We start from the raw sequence: 18025 nt of genomic DNA, 5'->3' as shown, positions 1-18025 counted from the left end.
TCTCGCTCTAGTTGAGTTTGTTTGAAAACCCGCAGGCCCTTTGGCAGAAGAGCTCACAGAGGAAGGGTAGTGTGTCTGCTTTATGGCTGTGCTGACGTCAATGGCATAATTCAGATAGTTAGCAGGGTGCATTGCTCCCCACCAGGCCTCTGCCAAAACCCGACACAGACTTCCTTCTCTGAGCCAGGCAAACATCTGCTCGTCTAATACAGACACAGTTTGTAACTCAGACCTGCCTGCCTGTTGGTGCCCAGGGTGTCTGATTTTGTTTTGAAACCATGCTTTGACTTTAAGAATATCGTTTCACAGCACATAAAAAGCATCTACACAAGAAAAAATCTATTCTGTTATAAAGGACAGGAAATGGTATGTATCTGGACTGATTCCTGACTGTGTATTCACAGCAGCCTCTGTGACACTTACATTTCTCGTATGACTTCTTGTTCATTGTTTTTAGAAAACTCTTTTGATTCAAATCACAGGCAGAAAGAAAAAAAACTGCAGCTCAAACGTCTGTACAAGAGATCCATTGAGGCCTAGAAAACTAAAAATATAGCTTTCGAGCTACAAGTATGCGTCTCTGATCATGAGCAGATGGACTGCACGAACATGTTTTATAGCATTCGATCTTTCGAGCAAGTGTGCCTCATGCCTGGCACAGAGGTATCTGCCCTTTCTGTTTCCCCCTAAAGATAGTAATGTTGTGTGTGATGTGGCCCTGATGCCCCAGCTGCCACGAGATGCTCAGCGAAGCCGCGCTGCACTTTTGCAAAAGCCAAGCTCTCCCATTACCACCCAAACTATTTGAGTCAGCAGTCAGCTGAGAAGGGGGTACGGAATTTAATCACCTTTCACCTCATAGGTCTGATATTTTATTTTGCTACAAGATTACACAATTGTTATTCTTGGTTTGAAATTGGAAACTAGTTGCTTGAAAAGTTACATTGCGTCGGCATTCAGAATTATTCACATTCGCAAAGTTAGAATTTCTTAAGGACAGTGGACTAAGAAATTCTCACTCATCACTACCATTGCAACATATAACAATATACTGTAATGCCATATAAAAATATTAACAACAATAACAGCATATTAGGGGCTATGGGCAACTGATAGGAAGGTCGAGGGTTCAAGTCCCGGTATTGCCAAGCTGCACCCTTGGGGCCCTTGAGCAAGGCCCTTAATGCTCTGTGCTCCAGGGGCCATGTAACATGGCTGAACTGCACTCTGCACTCTGATCCCAACCTCCTAACACCTTTCTTTCCTTCTTTTTCTTGTTATAGGAAAGTGTTCAACAATGGGATGTGGCCCAATTTCACATTGGGCCACATCCACAATGTTACTGTTACCACCATGGAGATGATTATTTGCCTATAAAACCATGTCCTGAAGTGTAATATTCACATTTTAGCAGCTATCAAACAACCAATATTTCCTCACTAATTGCTATTTTATTTCTTTTGAAATTAAAAAATCTGTCATGATTTCTTTCCCTAACATACAGAGTGCACCTGCCCAAACTTTTTCCTATGAAGGGCCAAAAATTAAACCTGGTTGAGCGCTGTGGGCCAAAAATACATATTGCATTGTACGAAACATTATATTAACATTAAAGTTGGCGTGGTTCTTAACATTTTGCAATTTTATACTATTTAAAAATAAACAGAAAGCTTGACTTTGTAATTGGCTTAACTACTGCACTTATATTTTCAAAGTTGCAATTTAGTGAATCTTCCAATAAAAGAATCCAATTTACTGTACAATAAAGAACAAAAGAGTTCAATGCCTAATACCGCTATTCAGTGACCTCCAAGGCAAGCCATTAAGCTGGTCCTTATTTTTCAAATGTTTTTTCCAAATGGCATGCCTTTTTTTTCCCTCTTCTAATATATGGCATGGCAAAAGAAATCAACAATCACCACTGGCCACGTATTCATTCTCAAACTCTCAATGTGTTATTTTCTTTCTTTTGCCATATGCTGACACAGTGACTGGAACTGAAAGAGAAAACCTTCTCCTAGTCCATTGACAAAAAAAATTATACCAAAATCTAGAAATAAAACCCTTTTGAAAACAAGGCCTATGCAATACACTGAGCAATAGCCAAGCTGTCAAAAATAAATGCAGTTTACAACCTGGAGCTTAAATGAAGGTAAATTTCATGGCTCTTAAGCCGAATGAGGAAAAGTGGAGTACCAGATTTCTGAAAGCTCTCATATCAATTCCTTTAAAAACACAATGCAGGACACGAAGAGAAAAGTCAAATATTTCTCTTTTACTACAAATAAATCTATCAAAGAATAATAAATTACTGGTGGTTGATTGATTTAATCTGAGTAGCATATGAAAGCTCCATGGTCTGAAACCTACACCGGGACATGCTCTATAAATCAGAGAGAAAGGTAGAAGAAAACAGCATAAATCAGTGCCAAATGATCACTCGCTCGACATACTATACTATAAGGTGGAATAATTAAATTGCGAATTGTGACAGCGAGGTAATAAATAAACAAAACGTCTTTATGGATCCACCATGTTCCTGTTGAATATTTGAACAATCTAAAAGTACCTAAATGTTGCACCTGCAAATGTGAAACATTATTCCCACGAGAGGACACTTCATCTTTCATTTCACATGTAACCAGGCCTTAAAGTGTAGCACTGCTTCTGGCTTAGTTGCTGTTAGTGTAATTTTATTGTAATGATCTTAGCATAAAATGGTATGATAGATCATTAATGGTCCACATAGTCAGAAACTGAAGCAATAATTTGGCAACATTAACACTAACTGTCTCAACACAGCATATCCTCTCTTCTGATGTTTGACTAGATTGTGGAGTTTAGTTGTGGAGATTTGTGTTAGCTTCATTCAGCAACAAGGGTGTTAGTAAAGTCAGATACTGGTGTAGCATAGGGAGGACTGGGATGCACTCGACATTCCAAATACCCTAAAGTTTTTCAATAGGGTTGCAGTCAGAGCTCTAAAACAGGCCACTCATGATCTTCCACTCCAACCCTTGCAAACTATATCTTTATGGAGGTGGCTTGGTGCACAGGGGCATTGTCATGCTGGAACAGGTTTGGGTCTTCTAGTTTGAGTAAAAAAAAATTTACTGCTACTGAATCCAAAGACATCCTGTACAATGTGTACATCCTGTGCCTCCAAATTTATGGAAAAAAAAATCAGGTGTTCAAATACTTTTGTTGACATAGTGCCTTACTGAGGTCTATTTTATAGAGCAAACCAAAAATACTTCCTAGTTAGTACAAAAAAAAATAAAAATTATATAAATGACTAAATCGAAGTTGTATGTGTATGAGATATTCAGATATGTCTAGTTGTCTTTAAGTAAAATTGTAATTTAACATTTATTGCAAAGGAGACACCCATACACAGAGGTGTTCCTTTGATTTGTCTGAAAGAAGGAAGTATTTTAATAATAACTTGGCTGTTTTGCAAAGGAAGTTAGTGAGGAAACAAATGTTTATTGGTGTTATAACGAAAATGATAGGGACTAACTTGTTTTGTGGACGTTCCAATGAACAATAAACAGATCAAAAATAATCAGTTTATGGTCCCGTGTAACATTGTGGAACGCCTGCAAAATAAGTTAGTCCCTGTTATCACGTGCTATAACGCCAATAAACATTTATTTCCTCACCAGCTTCCTTTCCATTGTTACTCATTAATAATAATAATCGTAATAATAATAATAATAATAGTACAGTTTTAACCTCTAATTGCTGAGAAATTGAAGTGATTTCTACACTGTATGGATAACGTATTGGGACACCGTATTTTCCAGTCATATGAGATTCTTCCCTGAACTGATACCGTTGGAGGCACAAAGATGTAAAGAATGTCTCTGAATGCGGAAGCACTGAATTCTACCTTTACTTGAACTATCCAAGCCGGTTCCAGCATGACAATGCCCCTGTGCACAAAGCCAGAGATAAACTTTACATTGTTTGGACTGGAAGATCTCAAGTGGCCTGCTCTATAAAGCTCTGACCTCAAGCCTATTGAACAACTTTGGGATAAACTGGAACACTGAATGCACCCCCCACCTCCTCACCATACAAAAACATCACCACATTGTTCATTGTACTACAAAAAATTCCCTTAAGTGTTTTATTCGTTATTTCCTGTACATGACCACCTACAATGACATGTGATCCCGATCTGTCATTAAATCCTAACAATTACAATGCTAAAATGCCTTCATACAAAATCTGTTCTTATAGAAGAATGAGAGATTCAGCATGTAATAAAAGCCTCCTGATGTTCCGTATCATACGGCGGTTGGTTCATGTCATTTTTGCACCCTTCTAGCCATTTTGAAAGGTCAACTGTTTTAGTGCCCAGGGTTTTACACTTACTCCATCCCTATTCCCAAAACACACACCCCTCTCACTGGAGACCAGGTCTGTTTGAAAATATTTGCAATGATGTCATCCTATCTCTAGGGGTTTGGAGTACATAAACATGGCACGCGGCTCAGATCTAAGGCCAGTTTGGCACATAGGAGTGGACCGATGGCTTTGGGACAGCAGTGTGGTATTCCTCACCTCCACACACAGAATCAACACACGCTGTACATCAGTCGAGGCAGGCGGCCTGCTACGACATGTAAACATCACACGTAAAGTTTCTCACATTCGTCAAAGTCATCTAGTGGTCAAACGCCATCACGTAGGCATGTCCGTGCACTGGTATACACACAAACACACACACTTAAGAAGAAAGTTGCTCAGATTCCTGAGTAAAAGAAACTAAAATTTAAGCCAATCCACAATAAACACACACACACACACACACACACACACACACACACACACACACACACACACACACACACACACACACACACAGAGCCACACATAGCCAGACACTTGACTCAGTAGGGATGTGGAGTACAGAACTGCTCGAGCCGTCATGGTTATCACACAGACTTCCTTTGGGCTGACGTTTTCCCGACAGACGGAAAGAACCCTGTGTGTTTGGGTGGCCTGTTGCTGCCACTGTTACTATGGCTACTATACCCAAGACAGATGATGGGAAAAGATTTGGCTGACGATGCTCTGCTGTTCCTAGACGGTGCCTGTGTTTAGTGAGTGTCTGTACTTTATAAATGAAGTCTTTTTATTATAAGTGTGTCTTTTTTTTTTTTTTTTTACATTACAGGAAATAAGCGAGAGGAAGGAGACAGCAAAAAGGAAAGAGCAAACAATGCAGACAGTGACAGATAATATTTTATAAGGAAATTTATTTAATTTACTCTGTATGGATCATTTCACAAAAAAATAATAAAAATAAATAAATATAAACTACACCCATGACTGTTTCACAGAAATGACTAAAGGCAAACCCCGACAAATGTAATACTGGAAACAAAAAATAAATAAATGATCACAGATAAGACATAATGGTGCAAGTAGGTTTCAAGCTGGACTTTGGACCAGGCATAACAGTGTGCTTAAAAGAGTAGCATTAATAGAATGTTTCCTAATTTTTTATTACTGTATGAGGACAAACAATCCATTAGAAGGCCTGGTTAGCCCGTTTAATGGTGCATGGTGGCGTGTGAGGTCAGCCGAGGCCTTGTTCTGGAAAACCGCCTGGATAATAATGTGTCAACCGACTCGTAACACTACATAGCCTGAGAACAAGCAGAAAGTGTGGGAGACAGAGCGAGCGACAGAACAAGGCCACACACACTGTGTGTGTCTGAAGGCTGGGGAAAAGTGACCTGACACGACTTGGTCACTGAGCACATTATATCACATGTGATTTTGAATCCATATCACTACTTTTTATTTCCTATTCTTTTTTTAAAACCATAAAATGTTTTTTCTTTATTATAATCAGAGCAATTTTCCCAGGATTACAGTTTCAAAATTATTAATGAACACACATCACACAGTTTATTGTTATATTTAATGCTGTGAAACTTTCAAGAGACAAATTAGTTCCTGTTATCGCATACGCTATAACAGATACATCTATAGTATTGTTTCTTAAATATAATAAACACAAAATGTTACAGAGAAACCAGAAAGCTCTCTCTCGTTGTAGAAAACCTCCAAGCATTTTAAAGCAATGCCACTGGAGACTCCTAACATAAAAGTGTGCACACAGAAAGCTTCACCATAGCAATGATGTTGTCTACGCTGGTGTTTTCGAAAAGAAACTAAGATTCTGAAATACAATTAGATTTAAAAAGCCAGCAGCATTGAACTATTTAACATTAGATGTACATGCAAATACCTATGACAACACATCCCAATATTATATTATATGCATGTACAAGTTAATTATTCAAAAAGAATCAATATACATAGATTTACTGTAAATACACTATAAACAAACAATTGTACACTGTTAATATGTTGCCATTATACAAAATGACTTTTTATATGTTGTGATGAAATGGCTGTCTATTGAAACATGACATCATCAGCAGGGTTACAAACCCATGCAACTATGCAGCGTGATGTGTCTGACAAAACAGGAAGTGCTTGTTTTATTTCCTGCATACCATCATAAAGCTGCTCAGAGTAAGTTTTCCTGTGCTGATGAATAGTTCAGATGGTCACTCACTCTCACACATACAATCAGAGTAATAGAAAAAAATGCACCTAGAACCTAGACACACATCCACAATATGGGCAAAAGAACTGGGGCACCTGACATTTCCAGCCATATGTGGTTCCTCTCCAAACTGCTACCACAATGTTGGAGACACAAAACTGTACAGGATGTCTTTTGTAATGGTAGCATTCAAATTTCTCTTCATGAAGCTAGCTGATCTAAACCCATGGCAATGCCCCTGTGCACAAAGCAAGCTCCATGAAGGTATAGTTTACATGGGTTGTAGTTGAAGATCTTGAATAGCCTGCTATAAACCTCTGACCTTAACCCTATTGAACACCTTTGGGATTAACACTGACCGCTTTCAAATGTTTTTGTGGCTGAGTGGGTAAACATTTCCACAAGCACCCTCCAAAATCTAGAGGAACGTGTTCCTAGAAGTGTGGAGAGCAATTATTAGAGCAAGTGGGGGCTATGTGTGGAATGGGATGTTCATAAAGCACATAGCAATGTTATGGTCATCTGTCCACAAAACTTGTGTGTGTGTGTGTGTGTGTGTGTGTATATATATATATATATATATATATATATATATATATATATATATATATATATATATATATATGTAAATATATATATATATATATATATATATATATATATATATATATATATATATATGTAAATATATATATATATATATATATATATATATATATATATATATATATATATATATATACAAATACATACATACATACACACACAAAACTGGAACATGTGTCAAAATCATTATAAGAAACAGTAAAACAACCACACGTAACTTCTGACATTAATTTCAGCTATTACTTTTTGTGGTTGTGGAAACAAATGCTGAGCTCATGTCTTCTCCTAAGCAGGAAATTAACAAAACCTCAATGGTCAAGCTTTCACTGCTCCAGGATTATTCCCTAATATTTCTCCTGGAGACCACATGCTCCATTTCAGCTGGACCCCCCACCTGGGCTCCCCAGTGACGATGACAATGACGCAGGTACTCGTTCCTTGGACTGGACCACCATAAAGCCCACCATTGTGCTTCTCTGTGCAAGAAAGACTTCAAATGCCTTAGATAGATTACACTAACCGGGGAGCTTAATTAGGCCTAATGCAGCTGGATTTGACAAAATTACCACTCCGTAAAATAATAATAAAAAAAGTTTAGCTTTCATACCAATGGTCAATCCAGCTTTACGGCACTAAGCTTAAATCAATAAGACTGAATTATTCCATGCGGACTCAAGCTGTGATCAGTGCTCAATGTTCAAAACATGCATGCTGATCCCTTCCAGTGAAGGTTTATAGCTCAGAGTGAACCTACGTCAGGGTCTGTACCGAAAGCGCTGCACTGATATTGTGAATCTGAGCTCCCAGCAAGGGTCAAGCTTTTGCTTGAGGAGAAACGTAAGAGGCCTACACGTGCTTTTACAATCCTCTAGAGTAGTCACAAGACACGAATACCCAGTTTATCGTTCAAATTAAACTTTGGAAAAAAGCCCTGATAGTTATAATTTTTTTTTAAAACAGATGGAGAATCCTTGCTGTCAGTCATACAAGAGAAACGACTAGTGAACAGCAAAAAAGAGAAGGTTCTTGTTATTTGAGAAACCGGGAAGCGGCGATTAAAAAATTCCTGACACTAAAGAGCTCCTTCTATAAATGTTAAATAAAGCTCTATGTACAGAACAAGCATCTGAGATGAAACATGAGGTGAAAGATAATGTTTTATGGTCTGGGCAAATAAAATTAACTAAAACAACGATGATGCAGTCCTTAGTTGTAAGGAAGAAATTATAAAAAGTTGGAAATCAAATGCAGAATAATTTACTGACATAGCATACAGAATATAACAGATTTAAATGATCATTGTTCTGCTTTTGGAGTATAGTGTTTTACATCACTATCAGATGTAAAGTAGAACCTTCTATAAACTCCTCTAATGTATCCTTTGTTACAAACTGTTATGTCAAATGGGTTACCAACAATACAGGTAAAAGGAGCTGATTGAATATCCCTTAAGAAAATGTAAATGAATACCATTCTACTGAATAATAATCCCCTAATCAGGTCATTGTGAAAGTGACTATGCCCATAAATATAGAAATGTTTCATTACAGTCAGAAGAACTTTGTATTCATTTGTAGTGACTCTTCCTCTAGATCATACCAGCAAAATAAATACATGCACCACATACACGCCCTGTATAACATGTCACCCATCTGTATGTAGCACATATAAGTATATAAGTGTATTTACAGTTATATCAGTTAAAAAAATATGCAGAAAACACCAAAAGCATTGCATGTTATTATTCTTATCAAGCCAGTAAATCTGGGAAAACTCAGCTTTTCCTTTCTGTCTTTAGTCTCTGTCATTCCTCTTCCTGTCTTAGATCTGTGACTATGAAAGGACAACTGTGAGCCAAGCACCAATGAGGGACATGAGGAAGTGATGCTGCGTAGACATAAACGAGCAAAACGAGGCAAACACTCACGACGACGATGTAGTTATTTGTTCCTACAGACGGCTCAGTTTCTCATGCGGCAATAAAGAATCCGGGCTAATTATAGCCCCTGACTCTTCTTCCTGAAATTGAGACAAGTGGAAAATAAACTATAAAAGAAAAATGGGTTTCCCTGCAGGGAATAGGAAATAGATGGACCTTTACTGGATGTAAGACTAACTACTCAGCAGAGTTTATATCAACACTACCCTGTTCAAATAATCTGCTCTGGTCCAGTAGTTTAACTGGAAGTGGACCTATATCTGACACCTGTCTCGTTATAGACAAGCAGCAGCAGCACTGTGGAAACTTACTGTAACAAGCCTGCCCTTTAGGATTGTTTTTCATTTTAATCTAGTTATCATTCCATATTAAAATGGCATGGCAGTGATATGGCTGTTATGCCAAGGACACACTGAGCGGCGTTTTGGGTATTGCTTTAGGGTTGGGCTAACTGTTGGAAAAGACTTGAGCTCCCAAATGCATGAGCAAATAACATCTTAGTCCTCAAACACTCCAACGTTGTCAAGTTATGATCAATGGCAGAGGAGTGAGCAGGGATAATGTGTGCTCAAAAGAAACTGTTTGCCAATGGAGAAGAGTACACTGTGTAAAGGCCATGCTCTCTAACTTTGGGATGGTTTTAAGCATATATACACTATTATTGTATAAAGCTGGAAACCTATTTGTTTGCTGATAAAATACAGACAGACTGATAAGAAAATCCATATGCATGACAGACATGGTATACTATTCAGTACTTATCTTTGTTGTGACTCTTTTGTGTTCTTAGTAAGATAAACCCTCACCTTAAAAGGCAAGTGAAAAAAGTCCTGAAATACACATCCTTATTATTATTATGATAAAGCCCAGGTGAATTCTCATATCTGAAGGATTCATTTGTTATAAAAGCAGCAGTTTAACCCGTATTCTTATTATAGGTTTGTTCATTCACAGGAACTACATCTACTACTGCATCTACTACTAGGGATAGAGAAGTTTTTGTTTTCTCTGGTTTCTCTATAAGATTTTGTCTTCGAGAGAGAAACAAAGTGGATGAAAAAACATTTATTTCCATCTTTAATTCTCTTGCGATTCAGACTTTATTTCTTACGATTTCGACTTTATTTCTCGGAATTCCCGTTTTATTTCTCAAGATTCCGACTTTATTTCTCGAAATTCTGGAAATAGGCTTTCTGTTATAGGCTACAGTCAATAGATCGGTCTGTGAAACCATGGCTAAAATCATAGAGGACTTTTTTAGGCATTATTTTACAAACTGCTCTCACCCAAGCAGACGCAGCCATTGCAGCTCCTGTCATTATAACACTAAAGCGGGAGCACAATAGTTAGCTCAAGCTACCTCTTGGTTGTTGTTCCAACTCAGAATTGGAAGAAACAAAGTCAGAATTGCAAGAAATACGGTCAAAATTAGGCATATTGTTTTTACAATAGGGTGGAAGTGGGCTTTCATATGAAAGTTTCCTCCACAATGTTTTTGCAATGTGATGTTCATTAGTAAACTATAACAAGTAACTTTATCAGATTACACATGCTAAAACATTTTGACAAGTTCCTTTTAAATTGTTAGACTCTTAACAAGGAAGTGCATGTGAATTTCTTTTTAACTTCCCACGTTATCTTTTATAAAGAAAAGTCACTTATCAAATCAAAACAGACTTATCATAACAAACCACTCTGATTACTATTAAGTGCTAGGAACCCTTTAGTCACAGGTGGACTGATGGCTTGCAGCAGTATAAAGGGGAAAAATATCATCAAGCTTAACACCTCCAAGATGCTTTCCCAGTGGTATACTTTGTAAAAAGTGCGCCTGATAAAAGCAGACCGCTGCACGTGTCTGTTTGTGTTCGTGATAAGACGTGCAGACGTACAGGCCACACACAAACACTGCGATAAGAATAGAGTCATGAACAGCACCTGTTGGAGGCATCATAAGGTTGACAGACTGGCAATCTAAGCAGTAGGCTTCTGGAATAACAACTTTGGAGTGTCTACGTGACAGATCGAGCGCCTCTGCAGTGTCTACGTGGAAAAAAAAAAAACGTCACCTTTACCTATTTCAAAGCAATTCTCGTAGATAGCTAACTTTATACCTGTTTTGATAGATTTTCATGGCTAACTTGAGTATTGTATGAAACCCTACATTATGGTGCATGCACTATATGAACAAAAGTTGAACCGATTCGTATGTGCTTTTTGAACATACCATTTGACACTTAGTCCCCATTTGCGGTTATACAAAAATCCACTCTTCTGAGAAGATGTTCCTAGTCAGGTACTGCAGTAGGGTGAGGATCCCTGTTGTGGAGTCAGTGTTTAAATTCATCCCAAAGGTGTTAAGTGTGATTAAGGTGAGAGTTCTGTAGCAGGCCTCTCAAGGCCATCCAATTCAACTCATGTACAAAATATCTTCATGGCTTTTGCACATTGGCATTGTAATGCTGGAACAGATGTGGTTGTCCTAGTTCAAGCAAATGGAAAAAAAATTTCTACATTATCCAAAGACATCCAATACAACTGTGTGCCGTCAACTTTTTGGTAACAGTTTTGAAAACAATCATATTACTGGAAAAGTCAGGTGTCCCAATACTTTTGTCTATATAGTGTATATAAAAGTCACTGCATGTGGCATTAAAAAAAACCACGTTCAGAATTTATATTCAGTCTATGTTCTGTCATGATCTATTTTCTTTTCCTCTATTACCTCAAACAGTCTCACCACTTTACATCATCTCAGCACCACACACTAAGAGAGCACCTGAGGATATGGAACTGTGTTATTATCTTCACACATGCCTATCAACAGAAATAAACTTTCCTTTCGTAAAGCAGGAAAAGAAGCACACCACAGAGGATAAATACTTCTGCAAAAAATTATCCCTTTAAAAGAAAATGTAAATAAATCTTTACTGGATGTTACAACCTGAAATGTTAACATACTTTACACCACAAGTAGCAAGTAAAAGTTACAAACGAACCGTTGTTTGAAATAATGATTCAAATAAGCTATGCAATATTGCCCACATTAACCAATATACCATTATCTCTCTAGCCAATAGGCATTAATCGTTGTTGCAATCATGGATGTTGATGTTAATTCTTAAGATTTATTATTGAAGTAGAACTGAAATCACTCTACTGATTATCATTTTGGACATGGAGCCTTATATTTAAAATTCATGGAAGGAGACTCAAGTTTTAGAACTGATTTTGTATCGGTTTCTGCCACAGCAAAATATTTAGCATAGAGGACTTTTCCCAGTTTATCCAGTTTGTTTTGTCTTTTGTCATAAATTCAAAACAGAAAGGGACAGACAGAGAAACTTACATCATGCAGGTGATAACAGGAAGAGCTTTGTTTCATGGACATTCCACAACATCTGGTGCAACTATAAAATAATTAAAAAGTATGATGATGACACCCTGCTATGGTATAACAGGAATGAAACATTTCAGGATGCTTATGAATTAACACCTTCCCGTTGTTGATGGTTTTCCTATAACAGCATACCTAACCTCTTTTATTCCCTCCCTAATGCTCTAGTGTTCTACTTTAGCTTCTTCGGTTCAGAATTTATAATAAGAATAGAGCAGATTTAGACAAGGGTGAACAAAGTACACAAAGCATGTACTTTAGTTAAAGTAGAGATACAGTGCTTCCTTTAAACTTTCACTTGAGTAAAAGTACAAAAGTATTTGCCTTCAAATGTACTTAAGTATCCAAAGTACTGTGATTTATTACTGCTACCGTATTATAATTTTTGTCACAGGACTGTTGCTTAACCAACTCAGTTTATGTAAAAGATTCTAATGTCACTTTTAGCAAACCAATTTATTGATAGAATGATATTAATCAAATACTAATTGATAATAAAATTATAGCTAAACAATTTCCTATAGAACCAGCTGAAATAATGGGATTTAAGAGCATGCATTTTTAGTTTAAAGTTTATTTGTATTATTACTTTTAAAATATTCTGTTTGCTGTTGAACTGATGCTGAACTGTATGTTTGTGCTAATAGATACCCCAAAGTGGCAATCAAGACAAGTTAAAAACAGAGCACACACTCTCCCCTGATTGGTGGCCTGCTGCATGCTTTTACAGTTTTTATCCAAAGTTTTATCAAGTTAAAGTAAAAGAATCCCCACATATAAATACTTAAAGTACAGATAAGTGCAGTGACGAATTACATTTACATTGTTACTGTCCACCACTGGATTCAGAGACTTGTTCACATTACGATGCATATCTAAGCATTACAGCGATACAAAATTATGATTGCCAAGGATCACATCTTTAAACGTGTTTGTAGAAGAGAAATGTTCGATAATGTTGAGACAATATCAGGAAGCATTAATTCTGAATCCAACAAACTGCCTTTAAGTGAAATGTGTACCGAGGTATTACGCTGTAGGTGTGTATATGTGATTGAGGTGACACAACAGGATACAGAAGCACACATTCTGTTCTACCAACATGCCTTAATCCTAATGACAAATAATCACACACAGCTATAACGCGATAACAGCATAACAAAGGCAATTCCTGTGACAGGAAATAAAGGAAAGGAGTGCTTAAACACAACAATCAAGATTTATTAATTCAATAGAGAAGCCATCTATTAACGCATTTCATGGCATTTTATCTTGCACTAGGAAACACATATCACTGTTTCCCATAAGGCTTGTGTTAGGGACTTCAGCATTCTCCACGGCTAGATACTTCCTCAACGTGCTGATTGGGCTATACTGCATCTCAGACTGACTCTCAAAGTCCCAGATGTTCAAATGTTGGAGAAATGATAAATCAAATGCTTGGTTATAAAATGTGTGTGTGTGTCGACATTGCTCTGGCAGTGACCGTAACCTGTGTAATAATTTATTGCTCTTGTATTTGTTCGTGGAAACAAGTATGAAGAACGCTGTGGCCCGAAACGAATTCTCAAGTACTGGCAACCTCGTTTCTTCATTCTTAACACTCAGATCATGCCTATGAAGTAAGACTGCATGATGTACTAAATGTAGCTCCATTTACGTTAGTGTTGTGGCGTCATATGTACTTGTAATGTTCTTGATTACAAGAGCTGCAGGGGAACTTCACTAATTCTCTCTCACTTTCAGGACATTTCAGATAAACATATGATGTCAGCATACACACCAGAATATATGAAGGTATTGTTCACATAAGCATGCACGCATTATTCTCACGAAACATGACGCAATCTAAGCACCAATCATTTGCTTTCTTTTTTCAAATCTCATCAATCCGGAGATTTTGTTAATCTTCTTGTATTTCATCTGGCTCAGCTCTGACATGGCCCTGAAAAGGTCAACCACAGAGTGTCCATGGATAAGACAGGATTTAAGAGCACTTCAGAGTACAGTTTGTCCTGATAAAAGATATAAACTGACCTAGACTCAAGTCTGTATTTAAATGGCATCAATACTGTATATGTGCCTGTGTGTGTGTGTGTGTGTGTGTGTGTGTGTGTGTGTGTGTGTGTGTGTGTGTGTGTGTGTGAAAACTATGCTAGCAGCCAATCTTTCGCCCAAAAAAGAAAAGAAATGAAAATCAACATTTTCCCACTCATTAACTCACAGGTAGGGTCATCGCTCGGGGTGTGAGAGAAGCTCACACGCACGCACACACACACACATGCTGAAAAACACCTCCAGGGTTCCGGTGGATTCCAACAGTGAGGGAAAAACAGGAAAAATCTGCGCTCTCCTTCCTGCCCTCTGACCCTGTTTGCGTGACACGCAGGAAGCAGTTTAGGAGCAGACAGGAGGTCAGAAGTTCTATCATTTTCATTGTCTCCATAGAGGAGAGTTACATCACTAACACGCAGCATACACAGAGACTCATAAAGCCTGAGAGTGTTACTGTGTCTGCAGAGGATATAGAGGATGTTTTTGTCAGGGCCATAAAGCATTATTTAAAAAAAAAGAAAAAAAAGAAAAAAAAGAAAAGAAAAAGAAAGTAAGATGGAGAGCACAGGTGTAAATAAGCAAAAATAATACATAACAAAATATATATATTTTGATTTTTTTTTTCTGATTTCATAAAAGTGTCTACATGTTGAATGACACAGTGAGCATAACTGAGCAAAAGAAGCTTGCATGACCTTGGAATGTCATCAGGTTTTAGCATTGGCTTCAGAATATATATATAAAAAAAAAAATAAGTGTATAGTGTTTAAGTTGTTTAAGTTTCATGTAAGAACTAAAACTCAACAGGAGTACAGTTGCAGAAAAATAATCAACAATGGCTACAACATCCCAAATCGTTTTTGTTTCTCTGATACCATCTGCCACATCATACCTTTTCTCCATTAATAGTTATATTTTATGTTGTGGGGAGTCCATGAAACAAGTCAGTTCCTGTTGTGAGAAGCACTAAAGCAGCTATAGACAGCTGTTTCCTCATAAGCCTCTTTTTTACTTTTGCAGCTCGTTCGAGAGAAACTGGGAAAGCACCAGGTCCTCTTTTTTCAATGCCCAAGACTTCTGTATGATGTGTTTTTTACAGTCTACATCAGGGGTCACCAACCTTTTTGAAACTGAGAGCTACTTCTTGGGTACCGATTAATGTGAAGGGCTACCAGTTTGATACACACAGTTTTCAGTTTGATCTGAAATAACAAATTTGCTCAATTTACCTTTTATTATATGTTATTATAAATAATGAATTATTCATCTTATTCATCAATTATTATTCATCTATGTGAAGACACTGATCATGTTAATGATTTCTCACAATAATTAACAATGATTTAACAAATGTAGGAAACAGCTACTTTTTAGAAAAGCCCTGCGGGCTACTCATGTGGTTCTTGCGGGCTACCTGGTTGGTGACCCTGGTCTACATTATATGGATAAACGTATCGAGACACCTGACTTTTACAGTCATACGTGGTTCTTCACCAGACTGTCAACACAAAGTTTTATGCACACGATTGTCTTTACATGCTGCAGAGTAGGATAGCAGACCCAAATCTGTTCCAGTATGAGCACAAAGCGACCTCCATGAAAATATGCTTTACATGGGTGTGAGTAGAAGAGTAATAGAGCTCTTACCTCAAGCCTAATGATCACCTTCGGGATGAACTGGAATGCTGTCTGCACCCCAGGCCTCCTCACCTACTTAAGTATCTGACATTTAATAACATCTTACTAGAATAGTGGAGGTTATAATAGCAGCAAATGGGGGCTACATGTGAAATTGAATCTTATGGAAAGGTGTCCACAAACTTTTGTCCATTTAGCAATTTATATGATAAAAAGATTTTGTGATCAATAAAGCTATTTGTCTGTCTGTCTATTTCTAGGTTATGATTCAAATTCTCAACTTCAGTCTGCCAGCACAACTGCATTGTTCAGAATTTTTAAATTCTCCTGCCAGTAAAAAAACAAAACAAAAAAAGTCCAGGTTCACTGTTGCACAATGCAGTGGTGTAAACATGTGGCATAGTTTTTAATAGTGTGTGCTAATGGCAATTGAACACAGTGTAAAAACAAATGAATAAGTAAATACCAATGTAACACACTAAGCAACTTAGTCACTGTGGGTTTGTATAATGGTAAGACTAATGAGGGCTGACTGGCTTCAGGAAGTGTATACCAGTCCACCTGGGCTGAGGGGAAGTCAACAAAAGCCGCACTCTGCAGACTGACGTCAATCACAACCCACTGCACCTGACAGGAACACCTCCTACTGACACTACACACCTCGCTCACTCATACTCCTCTCTACTCCGTCTCTAACCGGAGATTGTCTCTTTGTTCTTGTGTAAATGACTCTAGATTAGAGGAACTCATGAATCCTCTGAAATGGTAGTATGAGGAAGTTAGCAGCACCGATCTCACAGTATCGTTTCCTTTTACATCGAATCCAATTAAAAAAAAACAAAAAAACAAAAAGACATTAAAGATTTGCATTTTCAAAACTGAAACACCCTGAAAATCACACTCGGTGTGAATTGTTGTATAACGTGGAAGCTTTACATTACTCAAGAAGCACACATCCCTTCCAGTATTACTTCACCAAAAAACAAGCCGAGCAGCCAAGAAAATTTCTCAACTACTACAGCGTTCCTCCTGTTTCAAAGAAACGCTCATGTTCAGAGAAACACCAGCTTACATCTGTGAATTTCTGGTGTGACGCTCCATGTCTCCCTCAAGGCCAAAGCAGGGGAATTTGATGGAATTTTCCCAGCCATTATACCAAAGTGCTGACCTCCTAGTCAGACAAAACAGCCCCCCATAATGGTATTGTTTGGCTGGTTCAGCAGGTGTGTTTGTGTATAGTGTACTGTAAAGTGTGTATAAGGGTGTAAAATCTATAAAGTATATTATTGTAATTATGCTGGCATTGGGTCAAATCCAGTAAGGAGTGTGTGTGTGCACACGTACACCATCATCAGTGCTTTGCTGCACCCCAGTCTCCCAAGGCCTATAAACAGAAACAAGACTCAACAACGTCAAGTATGGGCAATATAGTACTCTGTGTGTGTGTGTGTGTGTGTGTGTGTGTGTGTGTGTGTGTATATATGTCCATGAGTATGTCAGCAATAAGTGCTTGCCACTTCCTGTGGGCTTCTACTGCTCCCATACTAGACTCAACAATAGGTAATGTTCTATGTGTGTGTGTGTGTGTGTGTGTGTGTGTGTGTGCGTTTCACCGGGTTCAATCACCAGAGTCTAGCCTGGAGATGAATGATGGTAAAAGAGAAGATGCTGGGAACAATGTAGAGAGTCACGTAGCCAAGTGAAACAGAGCATAAACAGTGTTACTGGCCAAATCCATCGGGGTATTAAGAAAAAAAAAAAGATTTTCTGTACTGTTATTTTTATTCTCTCGGATGTT

General features: G+C 37.8%; 1 protein-coding gene across 7 annotated transcripts in view; it reads right to left on the bottom strand.

The window, feature by feature from the left end:
- Nucleotides 1-18025, bottom strand: part of pde4ba (phosphodiesterase 4B, cAMP-specific a) — a 171362-nt gene that overhangs the window by 24262 nt on the left and 129075 nt on the right. Inside the window, exon 1 of one of the 7 annotated variants that reach the window (XM_083566852.1) lies at nucleotides 11076-11103. The exons of the other annotated variants lie outside the window; for them this stretch is intronic. Coding sequence (XP_083422978.1) covers nucleotides 11076-11091 — 16 coding nt within the window. The 5' untranslated portion in view covers nucleotides 11092-11103. Of the gene's footprint in view, nucleotides 1-11075; nucleotides 11104-18025 lie in introns of those variants that run through there. 7 annotated transcript variants of the gene reach the window in all.

This window comes from Silurus aristotelis, assembly GCF_946808225.1.
Source record: "Silurus aristotelis genome assembly, chromosome: 2".
NCBI classification, from domain to species: Eukaryota; Metazoa; Chordata; class Actinopteri; order Siluriformes; family Siluridae; genus Silurus; species Silurus aristotelis.
This window is presented reverse-complemented; position numbering and strand designations above follow the sequence as displayed.